We start from the raw sequence: 14911 nt of genomic DNA, 5'->3' as shown, positions 1-14911 counted from the left end.
ATTTCCTAATGTACTGTAGGTCTGCTGTGCCGCGTGATGTTGTAGCATGTCTTGGGTAACTAGATTAGGCAGGGGACTTGAAGTCGGGGGCCACAAGAAGAGTGGCAATAAAAATGAACAGATTGTTCCTATTAACCGTTTAACCGGAAAACCATTGAGAAATGTAGTTAGTTAAAGGGTTAATATTCCCCCCCCCCCCCCCCAATTCTGCCTTACACATTAAACATGGGGAATTAAACAGTCGTGTATAAAGTACTTGAAAGCCATTCTTGAGTTAAAGTACTACTTGAAATATATGTTTACATCAGTAAAAGTTAAAGTCACCCATAAGGAAAATAACGTGGGTCAAAGTGTTAAAGTAGCTCACATTATATGTGCTTAAGAAATGTATCTGGTGTTCAAATGTATTTGGGTATCAAAAGTATAAGAGTAATTATCAAAAGTAAAAGTATAAAGACATTTTTGTAGTACAAAGAAGCTTCTACTACAGCTACTACTTCTCACTTCTCAAGTAGCTCTACATAAAAGAGCACAGCAGGTGAGTTTTGTGCAGTTCCTCCATTACATGCCAACCATTTGTAGCTATTTCTGAGTTTTGTGTGGATGTTGTCCATTACACCAATGAAAGAATTCTACTGCATCCATTACCGCCATCTTCGTCCACTTCATTCGTCCTTAATAGCATCCTGGGCTGAATGATGGTCTAACTCTCAACTGATGGTTCAGATAAGAGCCTGATGGGCTCTTATCATCCGGGTGCTCAAAAACGTTTAACATTTCAAACCCGGTGAACATGCAAACACTTTCACCTTGCCAGCCTGCCAATACTCTTCTCACAAAGATGCTTCCATGCCAGGGACCCGTGCACAGAACACACTGAAATATCTCCTTCGTGTTTTCTCAATATCAAAATCATAGACTGTGCACTATAAAGCAGTGATGTTGCTAGGTTTTCAATGTAATGGGTCCTGGGATGCAAGGGTGGTCTTTTAGATGGGTCCCAGGGACATTTTATGAGTCCCACAAATTCACACCCTACATGGTGCCCGGTGCTTGGACCCGGTTTTGTCAACGGGGGTGGGGGGGGGGGGGGGGGGGGGTTCAGTGCGGACCCGTTCCTGCTTTTCAAGACCGATACCGATATATATACATATATTAAAAAATCATAAATATATTTTTTTTATGAATCTGTAGTATTAGCACACCTTATGGTAAGAAATACTAGTAGTGGACAACAGGTGGATTTAACATACCTTTGACCAATAGAATACATTTAATCATATAACCTTTTAATCGTTATTATTATTTTATTTTGTATTATTTATGAATGTAGAATTTATTTTTACTATTTATTGTGTAGCAATAAAAGACTGAAAACACTGGCTTACAGTGGAATTATTGGCAACTAAAGAAATAGGAATTCAAGAAATAATGAAGACAAATACTGACAATGCCTATGAACATTGGCTTGCAGTTATTGCACATAGCCAACATGCAATAATAATATTAAGCTTGTCATTGAGAAAGGAAAATAAAGTTGTCTTTTTGAGGAGAAGTGGAACCTTATAAGTCACTTTAAGTTTAGCATGAGGGAGAGGGTCTACCCTCTTCAGGGAATTAATTGATATGATATCTCTAGGCTACAGAAAACATTCAGTTGGCTATTAAACATACACAAGACACAGACGATAGACAACCGGTTACTTACAGCTGCCATTAATTAGTGCTTTTGTTTGCCTTTGTGGTCAAATCAGGGTCAAATGCATAGGCTCAACGAGCCATCGTTAACCTGCTAATGTTACACAGCTGATTGGCAACATTAATCCACCACATCACTCTGATGTCCAAGCAAGTTGGAGAACACTCTAAAATCGGGGATTTTACTTTGGCTGGTCAATTTAAGATGACAATAGCAACAAAGGTTAGTAGTAGACCTGTATGTATGATGATCAGTTATTATTCCAGACAGTGGTCTATCCAAGACGTTTTAACACGTTTAAGACCAGGTCTCAACCAGCTCCTCATGCCGTCTCTCTCTCTCTCTGTGTGGGGAGGGGAGGGGCTGTGCTGCTGCTGTGCGAGAGTCTCCACACAACGTCTAACCGAGTTATACTTCTCTAGTACAACGGTGTCTAACCGGAGAGTTATACTTCTCCACACACGGTGTCTAACCGAGAGTCCATGGCTCCATGCAGATCACAGCTGACAAATATTATCGGAGCTATTATTAATGTTATCGGTTTTATCGGGATGATGTCATACATCCTGATATCAGACTAATAATTATCGGGCTGATACTTATCGTGCACTACTAATTTTACCGCGAATTATTTTTAAATTTTTCTGTGTTGTTGGTGAAAACTCTAGTGCGTCCCATGGACGCAACTGCGGTGTCATGAATGCGTCCTTTCGCAATATGGTGCGTCAGAGACGCAGGACGCAGGCCTACGAGCATCTCTGATAAAGGACTGGCACAGTAATTATCCCATCAAATGCAAAAATGCAGTATGAAGCAGGCCCTAATAAGTTACCATAATTTATTTGACATATGTCCATTATTGTGTCAAATATAGCAGACAACAAACGGTCAAACGGTTAACCATGAACATTTTGTTCATTTTTGTTGTCACCGTCTTGTGGCCCCCCGACTTTAAGTCACTTTTTACAATTGTGGCCGACTGCCTATTCTAGTTGAATACCCCTGATTTATAGTGTGATTATTGTATGATATAGTTGCTGTGATGTAATGTAACAGATTTGAGTCAATCTGGGAACCCATTTGTTTTTTTGTGTACAAACAGGAACTCGGTTTGGCTCCTCCCCTTTCTTAGTCCACTTCCTCCCGGATGCGTCTGTGTTTATTCCTACTAACAGCAACACTACGTGTTTAAGGCAGTGGTGCCGACAGAGTCTGCTGAGAGGTTAGATGTGTAGTACTAGTGGATGTTGAAGTGGACAGGCTTACCCATCAAAGAGGTAGCAGGACTCGACACAGGTGCGGCCCCTGCTGAAGTATCGACAGGAGAGGCACTGGTCCGGCCCCGGACCCCAACACCCAGCGTCGGAACACATCTGGTCACACACCATGCTCTGTTGCACTGTGGAGAGAAATGCACAATAAATGGTTTCATACATACGCCCCATGCCAGTGGTGTAACTATAAAGCAGTGGTTCTAAAGCTTTTTCATGTCAAGGACACCCAAATTAACGTAAAGTATGTACATTAATGTATTTGGCCATGGACCCCCATCTGAAAGCATTTTGTGCCAGGGACCTCCCCAGAAGAGATTTGTGTTAAAAAAAATGACACAATTATTAAAAAAAATCCAATACTTTCAAGATTTGTAAAAACAATAATCAAAAATTGTGGGGCGCCCGCTGGCCTAGCGGTCCAGCCGCATACCACATATGCTGGTAATATAGCCAACATATAGATGGATAAAGTGGTTAAAATGATAATGCTACATTAACTACTTTTGCCCCAAATATATATATCAATTTGGGGCACATGCACGCTTGCTTCAACCCACGCATCATGCACAGCATTTTTCATTGATTTACACTAATAGAAAGTCTAAAAAGCTGATAAATACAGTAAAACCAACCTGAACCTTAATCTTCCATTTTAATTGACTAATCCTAATCGTAATCCCAACGTTAAACCCTGGCCTTTAAGTAAGCCCAGTAAAGAGGAGCAGAATGCTTCTTTGCAGAATTGACTCATTTCTCTATCCTTCAGGGACAACACTCACACACACACACACACCATTACTGTTCTGAAATAGCAGATATCATAGCGCGGCACTGAGTGCCGCGCCATGAGCTTGTAGATCTGCTATTTCAGAACAGTCATTTTATGAATGCCATTTGTAACCCCAACCCCCCGAAAATAGCTGATCTACAAGCTCGCAAGGAGTCGTGCTGCGACACTTTGTGAGCTTGTATATCGGCTCTTTTCGGTGCGCGACACCCAACTATATAACTCAGGCATAACTCCAACCTCAAACCTACACTCTAAATGTCTATTCCTAATCCTAACGCCAACCTAAACCTTTTCCCAATCGTAAACCTAACTCCGCAAACCATTTTTTACACATAAAACCATTTCTCTTGTGAGAACCACAAGAGAATGTCACAATGTCTGTTTATCACATTCTACTATATAGTCAGGGGTGCACATAACTTTTTAGGTCTGGTACGCAGAAGAGCACCTGGACATGTGACTTGGTGCGCATGGCGCCCGTCCCGTTTTGTCAACGGGGGGGGGGTTCAGCCCGGACAGTTTTGTCAACGGGGGGGGGGGGGGGGTTCAGCACGGTGCCCACCGGACAGTTTTGTCAACGGGGGGGGGGCGACAAAAAAAGGACGCTGTGCTTCTAAATTCCGCCGATTTTCGCCGATTTTTTTTTCTCACGCTGTTAGATAAAGCCCCCAAGGTTGGTGCCCTGTGCTGCTGCGCAGATTTTATCCGCCAGATTGGGACGTTCACGGCATATTTTGCACCATTACGGTGCGTTCATCATCGGTGACGAGTGCCTCTAACAGCCGCTGCTGGCTGCGTGCACGCAGCGAGGCAATGCGAGGCGATGCGAGGCGACGCGAGTCATATCTCTACCCCTGTGCCTAATGGCTGTACATGGGGCCGACGGGTGCTTTAGAGTGATTGTGTGAGTGTGGCTTCAGGAAGTACATTCCTAGCCTCGATCTCCAGGCTTTTATTTTTTAGTTTTGCTAAAAAATAAAAGCTTGGAAATTCCTGTCCCAGCTGTTGGTGCGCAAAAGCACCTCGCGTCGCCTGATGTGGTGCGCATTTTTTATTTTGGGTGCGCATGCGCACCTGCGCACCAGTTATGTGCACCCCTGAATATAGTAATACAAGTACACACACACACACACGTGCGCGTGCCACGCGCACTTACAGACGCGCACAGCTATTATGGGTATAATAGCCAGTACATAAAAGAGAGCGGGATGTCTAATAACACAGGCTGAGAAAATGGAAACGATGTGATAACAAGGTGTTATGAACAAGCTCATTCACACACAGGTTGGAAGTTGGTGTGAATGCGTGCGATGTATTGTGTGTGTGTGTGTGTCTGTGTGTGTGTGTGCGCGCACACGCGCGTGTGCGCATGTGTGTGAGTGTACACAGCACGTAACTTTTTTCCTGCGGATGTTTTTCTTTGAGTGCATGTGTCTGTGTACATTCTACTGTACAGTATGTGTATATGCGAATGTGTGTGTGTGTGTGTGTGTGTGTGTGTGTGTGTGTGTGTGTGTGTGTGTGTGTGTGTGTGTGTGTGTGTGTTCGTTTGTGTGCGTGTGCATGCATGCGTGTGTATGTGTGTTTTCATCTGCATGCCTGACTGTGCGTGTGTGTTAGAGTACATCAGCATTTCCCGGTGCCTCATGACTGCGGGGGGTTCAAACCCAAAGCCTCCATTCTCCCATGCAGACTTTAGCATGCCGATCGATGCTTTCCCCCCCACCTCCCCCCCTCGGACCCCTTCCTTTTAACCCTTTAAAACCCTTTATGTTGTTCCAGGGACCCCCTGGAAAACAAATAGCAGATCGGTGCCGCGCTATGAGCTTGTAGATCTGCTATTTTTGAATAGCCAAAGAAAATAATGGATAAAGCGGTTACTCTGATGCGTTCCCACCGGTCTAAATGGGTTAACCGGCCCCTTGCTGGACTGACCCGCTGAGTGACACCTGGTTGTACCCCAGGAGTGACTCCCCCCCCCCCCCCGGTACGGTCGATGGCGGGCGGCCGTAGGGGGAGTATCCTAATGAACAGGCCTGTGTAAAGGGGCTCGCATCGATCGGTTCCCTGACACGCTAAGACCCCAACGCACTCATTAACCGAGCTAATGATATCAACCACAGCCCTGGCAACCCAACGCCGAGGAAAACTACAGCGACGCAACGTCTCTTTTTCTGTCTCGTTATCTCTCTCTCTCCCTCTCACTCACTGCCTCTCTCTGTCTGTCCGTCTCTCTCTCTCTCTCTCTCTCTCTCTCCTCTAGCTCCATTTATACTTAGTCGCAGGGCGGTGTTGGGCGCATAAATTAGACTTCTCTCTCCCTCCCCCCGTGTGTCTGTCTCCCCGTCTCTCTCCCCGTCTGTCTGTCTGTCTGTCTGTCTGTCTGTCTGTCTGTCTGTCTGTCTCCCCGTTTGTCTGTCTGTCTGTATCCCCGTTTGTCTGTCTGTCTGTCTCCCCGTCTGTCTGTCTGTCTGTCTGTCTCCCCGTCTGTCTGTCTGTCTGTCTGTCTCCCCGTCTCTCTCTCCGTCTGTCTCCCCGTCTGTCTGTCTGTCTGTCTCCCCGTTTGTCTGTCTGTCTGTCTCCCCGTCTGTCTGTCTGTCTGTCTGTCTGTCTCCCCGTCTCTCTCTCCGTCTGTCTCCCCGTCTGTCTGTCTGTCTGTCTCCCCGTTTGTCTGTCTGTCTGTCTCCCCGTCTGTCTGTCTGTCTCCCCGTTTGTCTGTCTGTCTGTCTCCCCGTTTGTCTGTCTGTCTGTCTCCCCGTCTGTCTGTCTGTCTGTCTCCCCGTTTGTCTGTCTGTCTGTCTGTCTCCCCGTTTGTCTGTCTGTCTGTCTCCCCGTCTGTCTGTCTCCCCGTCCGTCCGTCCCCCTCTCCCTCTCTCTCTCTCTCCCTCTCTCTCTCTCTCGACCATCATTGGTCAGTGGTTGCCGGTGTACCTAAGCTAAGCCGCGAAGGCTATCCATCATTCCATCAGGAGCCCCATCGCCCATTAAGGCTGCTGAGGAGACCCTGCCAAGCTCAGTCCCCCCTCTACAAAAGAAAGGCAAAGGAAGAAAGAAAGAAAGAAAGAACAAACTAAAGAAAGAAAGAAGGAAAGAAAGAAAGCCCAACACAGCACAGGATGGGTAATTTCCACACTATCCCCCAAAAACGTTTGATAAGCACTTTGTTAGCGGGGAGCAGAGTAAGGACTTCTGTGACCACGAGGCGTGGGGTACCAATGATACAGTCGTCTTGGAAATGTGTGTGTGTGTGTGTGTGTGTGTGTGTGTGTGTGTGAGCTTGCTGGCGTGCGTGTATGTGTGTGTATGTGAGAGAGACGTGCGTGTGTAATTGGGTGTGTATTGCGAGGCAGGAGAGGCTGGTACACAAAAGGGCATTCTGCAGTTTGGAGAAAATTGGAGTTCTAATGTGAGAGAAAATAAGAGAATCTAGAGTGCTAATAGGTGTTTGATTACTCTGAGTATGTGTGAAGTAAGGTGTGCCGGCATGTGTGAGTGTGTGTGTGTGTTTGTGCACGCATACCTCCGTGTGTGTGTGTGCGCCACGGGAATGCACATGCGTGTGCACGTGAATGTGTGTGTGTGTGTGTGCACTTATAGTGCAAAGGCTATAACATCCACGGGTGTGGAAAATATTGGATTTTGCAAATGGGACAGAAAATAAGAGAGTAGGTGTGTTTAAATAGGTGTTTGACTCGCCCTCCTATCGGGGTGTGTGTGTGTGTGTGTGTGTGTGTGTGTGTGTGTGTGTGTGTGTGTGTGTGTGTGTGTGTTTGTTTTGCAGAAGATGATGACAGCGAAGGATTCGGTCAGGTCACGATAATTGAGGTGAGTGCTCGGGGAGAGAGGATGTGAATTGCAGTTCCGGTGATCATGTGTCTGTTTAGAATGTGTTTACTTGCCATGTTGATCTGTGTGCAAATTGCATCCTTGATTCTTGTTTCACGGCATGACGGTGTCATATTACAGGGTTTAATTAGGCTGCCATCACCGCTGTCGTTAACAATCTACTTTCGGGTAGCTCACACAACCACGGGTGTAACAACACAGTAATTGCGTCGATGCATCGATTTTGAATTCCAACCATCCAAGTACGTCGATGAGTAAACAGCGTTGTGTGACTTGCATCGATCTAAAACCGTTGCAATGCAAGGAATCGATTGTATCGATTGAACATGTGCCTTGTATTTGGCAATGACAAGAAAGAGGGGTTTCCTTACTTAACGCTGGGTTCCCTTATTGCTACACATCGACATTTCTCTTCAAAGGCTGGTTGACATTTCTTTACTTAAGTAAAAGTACCAATACTGCAGTATAGACATACTCTGTTACAAGTAAAAGTCCAGAATTAAGAATTTACTTCAGTAAAGGTACAAAATTTGGCATCAAAATGTACTTAAAGGACGACTTCACCGCTTTTCAACCTATCTTCATATAATTGGTCCTCGCTAATACTCATGATAAAATTATACAATTTTTTTCTACTCGGTCTGTGTCTCAGAGGAGGGCTGTGGACAGTTCAGAAACCCGTCTACCAGTGACATCATCGATGGGGAATCCAAGCTAATAGAAACTGCAGGCTTTCTATTCCTGGAAAGTTGCAATGCAATAAAAGAAGCCAATGTTCTCGTGTTAATAAAAATCGAAATAAAAAATGTGAAATCTTGTTGGAAAAAAAAATCATGCCTAACGATGATGTCACTGGTAGACGGGTTTCTGGACTGTCCACAGTCCTCCTATGAGACACAGACCAAGTAGAAATAAATGGTACCATTTTATCATGAGTATTAGTGAGGACCAATTATATGAAGATAGGTTGAAAAGCGGTGAAGTCGTCCTTTAAAGTACCAAAAGTAAAAGCACTAACTTGTGAGCTCGTAGATCTGCTGTATTGTATCAAATAAAGCTAAAGTGGTTAATACATGTTTCAAGTTTTCAAATAATTGTAGTGGAGTACGTGGCAATGTGTCCCTGAGCAAGGCACCCCTGACTGCTCCTCCCAGAGGGCTCACGATCACAACCATCTGAGCAGCCATCAGCTGGGCGAAAGCTGAAACAGAATTCCCCCCCGCAGGATAAAAAAAAATGTCTCCCCCTCCCCCTCCGGTGTATCCTGTTCTACCACTTAGCACTGGAGAAGCTAAAGCACCGTGCTACTCAGCACTGAACTCTAAGAACTCAATTTATCCTGCATTGTAAAGACTATACTCATCCCATCCATGACATTTGCCACATATTTTCAAGCAGGGATTAAAGCAAAAAAAAAAACAATGAATCTCACGACTGAATTTAGTTTTTAGGCCGAGTGGGATTTGTGAAACAGTGCGAAAGGAGTCCTCCACGTGTTTCCTAAACCATTGATTCTCAAAGTGGGGTCCGGGGACCCCCAGGGGTCCTTGGGGGAGTGCCAGGGGGTTTCCCAGCAAAATGAGTTAATTTTGCATTCAATTCCGTTTAACCACTTGGCCATTGGCTATTTGAAAATAGCTGATCTACAAGCTCACAACGCGTCGCGAGCTTGTAGATCTGCTATTTTCAAAAATGTTTAACATTTGGAATATTTTTTGAAACATTTTAACACAAATCTTGTATGAGGGGTCCCTGGCACAAAATCTTTTCAGATGGGGGTCCGCGGCCAACGTTTTAGAACCACTCCACCTAAACAATTAGCCCAATACAAGTAGAAGTATGATGCTTAGGTATTACCATTCGAAACCTACAGTATGTCCCTGCTGTTCTCATACAAACCACCAGACTTCCTTTGCTTTTATGACATACCTGAGAGCCATTAAAAATGTATGGAAGATGCATCTGAACATGTATTCTATTGCTAGTTTGACCCATTCTAATAAATAACTGAAATCAGAACTTGAATCCATGTAGAAGTCATTGAAGTACGAGTATACAACCCTTACTGCGCACCTCATTCACTCAGAGTGAATGAGTTGTACTTAAGGTACCAAACGTAAAAGTACTCATTATGCAGAATGTCCCATTTCAAGTTTTCACATGTATAAAAATCATTTGAAAATAGCAGATCTACAAGCTCACAATGCGTCGCATCGCGACGCATTGTGAGCTTGTAGATCTGCTATTTTCAAATGGCTAAAATGTATATAGTGGTTACTGTATGTTTTGTAATAATAATCAAGATCTACAAAGTAACTAGTAACTCAAGTTTTCAAATAATTGTAGTGGAGTAAAAGTATGATATTTGCCTCTGAGATGTAATGGAGTAGAAGTAAAAGTACAGAACATTGGAAATACTCCAGTAAAGTAAAAAAAAACCTCAAAGTACAGTACTTGAGTAAATGTACTTAGTTACTTTACACCACTGGTTGCTTTACGAACACAAAAGGTTGGACTATACAGCTCGGCACTCACTGCATTCCTTGGGGTCGCGGTTGTTGCGGATGAGCACCTTCTGGGTGGAGGTGCGGAACAGCGAGGTCCAGTTGACGGTGTCGTAGAAGCACAGGCGGCTGTTGTTGAAGATGTAGACGCTGCCGGCGCTGATCTCGTCCAGAGACTGGAACTGCAGCGAGGAGATCCAGCGCTGCTTCAGGATCAGCAGGGAGATGCCGCTGGCACTGGGAGGGTTCAGAGGAGACATGGGGATAGGATTAGGGTGGCGATGTTTTCAGAAACCCAAACCAGGACACTTGACCCATTAAGACCTGGAACTGTGTCATTTTTAGATTTGAGCTCAAAAAGCATTATTTTACACTTTGGGCTATTCAAAAATAGCAGATCTACAAGCTCGTAGCGCGGCACCGAGTGCCGCGCTACGAGCTTGTAGATCTGCTATTTTTTGAAAAATCGTGAAAATGTGTGCAAATCTTTGAATATACCTATATTTTTAAAGCGAACATTTTTAACTAAAATCTTTGCTTCTGGGGGTCCCTGGAACAAAATATTTTGATGGGGGTCCGCGGCCAAACACATATCATTTTGGGGGTCCTTGACATGAAAAAGATTGAGCACCACTGATATAGAAACATACGTTTTTCAGAATACTGTTGCGATTTAGGAGACATGTAGAATCGGCTTCAGGTCTCAATGGGATAATTACTTATATCCCATTGCAAAAATTGCTAAAATATTCAATCTACAAGCTCGCAACAAGTTAACGCGGCAATAGCTGTATGGGTAAAGAGCTCAGGTTCGAGTCCCGCGGCCAAGGTGTCCCGAGCAAGACACTTAACAACCTAGAACTGCTCCCTCCCCCTGTCCTCCTCTGGGGGCGGCATTCAGCTGGGTGAAGCTGACAACTGATGTTCCCTTGGACTTTTTTTTCATTGGTGTTTTCATCAGGATGGGGGACAATCATTTCAGCACTTAGCACACCTAGAGGCTGCTAAGTGCAGCGCAGTCTGCATCTCTAAACAGAACGGAGCATGATAAACGTGTGTTTAACTCTGGTGAAAACTGGAACAATCTGCTAGTGAATGTATGAGTGCTTTAGAGAGATATTTGTTGGGACTCAGGACACACAGCTTGAAACAAGTCACCATTACTTAGATACATAATGCATTGCAATAATTAAAAAACAACAACTTCAAAGCCAGTGTGGGAGAGCGAGAGAGAGAGAGAGAGAAACGGGGAGAAAAAGATAAACGAGAGAAAGGTTCTTGAGAATCACAGCGACAATGGGGGAGGAGGGCACAGGTTGTGAGTCCTCCTGTGTGTGTCCTTTACATCGCCCATCCCGACATCCATCTTGTCGCGTGTCGGGCTGTCAAAGCCGGGGCCCCATGACAAAACGCGCTCCTCGCGTGAACTCCACACGCGGCTCGTAAATTCTTCCGGGAACGCTGTGACTTTGAACGGGACGGGGGGAGTTACACGCGACCGTACCGGTACGAGACGGGGTGGCGGGCGGGGGGGAGGTCATTCGAATCGCAGGGCCAAGGTGCCCCCCCCCCCCCCTCCGCCATACAACCCAACCACACGCACACGTTTGGTCGCAGCCTGCCTATATACCTCCTCGAAAACGGGTCCTCGGAAAGTCGACCGCACATACTTTGGTCGGAAAAACTAAACGAAGGCAGAGTTAATCAGAGTGGCTCGCCTGGCCTCTTCAAAGGAACGCACACGGAGGCTTGTTAGCTTAATACACCACAAGCATCTGTGTCATTTTAAGATTTCTTTGGCTATTCAAAAAGAGCAGATATACAAGCTCTCTGTGCCACGCTATGAGATCTGCTATTGATCTGCTATTTATTTATTTTAAATCTTGAGAATTTGTGCAAATCTTTGAATGTATATATATTTTTTAAAAGCAAACATTTTAACTCAAATCTTTGCTTCTGGGGTGGCATGTTCAGGGGCCTGGCAAGACCCCTGGGTGCCACGGGAGCACCGTTGCTCCTATCCGCACCGAACTTGGCACAAACACTGTTCAGGGGTCTGCCACGACAATAGTCACACAAGGGGGGTACGTGTGACTCTCAGGGGCCACATTAGGGGCCCCTGGGTTCCACGGACACACCGTTGCTCCAATCCGCACCAAACGTGCCACAAACACTGTTCAGGGGTCTGCCATGACAACAGTCACACCAAAAAAAAACTAAATTGCACACAACAACAGTCTTACAAATGTCCATAAATCTGTGACCACTGCTCTCAGCGCAATGGAAGGACTGGACTTGAAGGCCTGAAAATATAGTCATCAATAAGATCGTAGTGTTTAGCCAATTATTTGGGGGCCCACTTGCAAAGCCCTCGCGGCCCCAACCAGCAGGCCCCCCCTCCAGCCCGCAGGTTGTGAATCGGCGGTCTAAAAACTTCTTGCGTTTGCCTTTCTATTTGAACACGTGTATTATCAAGGCCGCCGTGCGCCTGCATAATGCCCGACGACGTACAAAAGGAACATAATGGCAAACAATCCTCCAACAAGGCCGCGAGGCTCTTTCTAATGTCTCTCAGGAGATGAATCGTGAGATAATTGCAGCGGAGGTATCAGGCGCGGCGCAGACAATAGCGCTAGCTCGCGGCGCGGGCGGAGGGGTTAGCTTAAAAGGGAGGGTGACCGCACTTGTCAGCGCTCATTAGGGAGACATTCATACCGACACTCTGTGTGACAAGGGCCGGCTTTGTCATTAACCCCTTCAATCCGGGAACACATCTGTGTTATTTTATACTTTAATCTATTCAAAAAATAGCAGATCTACAAGCTTGTAGCGCGGCACTCGGTGCCGCGCTATGAGCTATTTTTCTTTTTATCGTGAACGTTTTTGAAAATCTTTGAATATAAATGTAAACGCACAGGATTCAAACCCAGGTCTCCCACGTGGAAAGCCAGCATCACCGAGCCAAAGGGAATTCCCTATAGCTCGGGGGAGATATTAGACTTTCAGGCCATCAGGCTGAGGTTGCGAGCCACTACATATTTTTGAAGCGAGCATTTGTAACTCAAATCTTTGCTTCTATAGGGGTCCCTGGAACAAAATATTTTGAGACGGGGGTCCGCGGGCCAAATAGCCTAACATGTAAACTTGGGGGTCCTTGACATGACAAAGTTTGAGCACCACGGATATAGCAACATACGTTTTTCAGAAACCTGTTAGGATTTAGAAGACATTTGTAATATGCGTTCCAGGATTGAATGGGTTAACAGCGCTATCATTATTGTTTCTTTTATCTGGCGGTTGGAGTGGGAGGCGGGCGGCGGACAGATAGATAGCCCACGGGGGGGCTTCATCTTATCTGAGGGGGGATCGTGCAACGTGTCCAACAGTATTCGGCCTCCTTTACCTGTAGTGGTATATACATGTATGACCATAATCTGAATGCCCAAGAAAAGGACACTCGGCGTGGCCTCTTGGGTATACTCAAAGGATACTTAAAGACACTAAAGGTTTAGGCTACTCAAAGGTGCTTCATAGATCTTATGTATTTATTTAAAGTATGCCTCTTCTGTCTGGATAGAAAATTCACACTCCACTCAACGAGCCCATGGACGTACATTGTAAATACGTATGCTTATATACGTATGACAGATTTTTAGGACCGCAAAAAGAGGCCGCGTCCGGTTAAAAGGAGACTTGTGGTCACCCTACCTGTAGAGAGATCTGCCTCCGATGGTTGCCAGGTTGGAGAAGACACTCAGGTCCGTCATGTTCTCGGGCCAAGACTGTATGTTGAGGTAACCTGGAGCGAAACAAGGCGTGAACAACACAAGCTAACTCGATAAACAAACAAACTAAACAAAACTAGGGCTGATTAATCCATGCAATACATGTACACAGTAAAATGACAGTAAAGTCAGATGATGAAGTACAAATCGATGGTAAATGCTGATCAGAAATTGAACCGGACCCAAACAGGCATCTTGAAATTGCTTAATACTGTATGTTTAGCCAGCAGCCTGACACATAACTTTTCACTTTATAATATGGAACAAAGACAAGCATTCACATTTTTGATGAAGCTATAAAAAAAAGGACATATTTCAAAATCTTTACTTGACTCGTCACTATGCCAAGACTTGCCCAATTATTGAAATGGATTTCGCCTTTATTTTCTGTCAACTGATTAATCGATTCAGTGACTAATCGTTTCATCTCCCGACCCCCCACCCCGCCAAAAAACAAGAAAAACAAACAAACTATAAACTTGTTAAAAACTGGCTTGATTTCAACAGTTTGTGGCTTTAATGTCAGCCTTTAAAAGGGAAGGAAGGGAACAAGGTTTCCCCACTTCCATGTGTCTTTGTAAGGGAAAAGAAAGAAAGAAAGTGGAGGGATAATATGTCTGCCTCCTTCTTTGTGTGTCTATGTCTGTTAACAAGTCTGCTAGGTTCAAAGTGAAGAGGCCATTTCTTTGGAGGGAAATGTGTCTAGCGAGGAAAAAGACAATACAGCCTAATTAAAGGAATGGACTTTAATACCATCCGGGGATAATAGATCTCGTTGCGTTCGCCCCTCCTTAATGACAGATAATATCAGACCCGCAATGGTGGTGAACACGCAGGAAGTGGGCAAGGGGGGGGGGCGGGGCAGAGGACGGCCATTGCTCTTTCTTATTGCTTGGGTTTTCATTATGAAAATGCAGTTTCACTCCATTAGCTGTTTGGCTCAACTGCAAGTCGCAGTTTAATATGACAAAAGCCTTTGTATACGAGGCACTGCTCATCCCTTACGGCCTCTA

General features: G+C 45.1%; 1 protein-coding gene across 1 annotated transcript in view; it reads right to left on the bottom strand.

Annotated features, from left to right (window-relative positions):
• Positions 1-14911, bottom strand: part of LOC311040606 (receptor tyrosine-protein kinase erbB-4-like) — a gene marked incomplete at its 3' end in the record, with an annotated part of 466936 nt that overhangs the window by 120390 nt on the left and 331635 nt on the right. Inside the window, exons 11-13 of the mRNA XM_084050936.1 lie at positions 13822-13912; positions 10145-10344; positions 2966-3098 (exon numbers count right to left, since the gene is read on the bottom strand). Of these exons, the coding sequence (XP_083907062.1) occupies positions 2966-3098; positions 10145-10344; positions 13822-13912 (424 nt within the window). The remainder of the gene's footprint in view (positions 1-2965; positions 3099-10144; positions 10345-13821; positions 13913-14911) is intronic.

Source organism: Gymnoscopelus microlampas, assembly GCF_963454915.1.
Source record: "Gymnoscopelus microlampas genome assembly, chromosome: 24".
NCBI lineage: Eukaryota > Metazoa > Chordata > Actinopteri > Myctophiformes > Myctophidae > Gymnoscopelus > Gymnoscopelus microlampas.
This window is presented reverse-complemented; position numbering and strand designations above follow the sequence as displayed.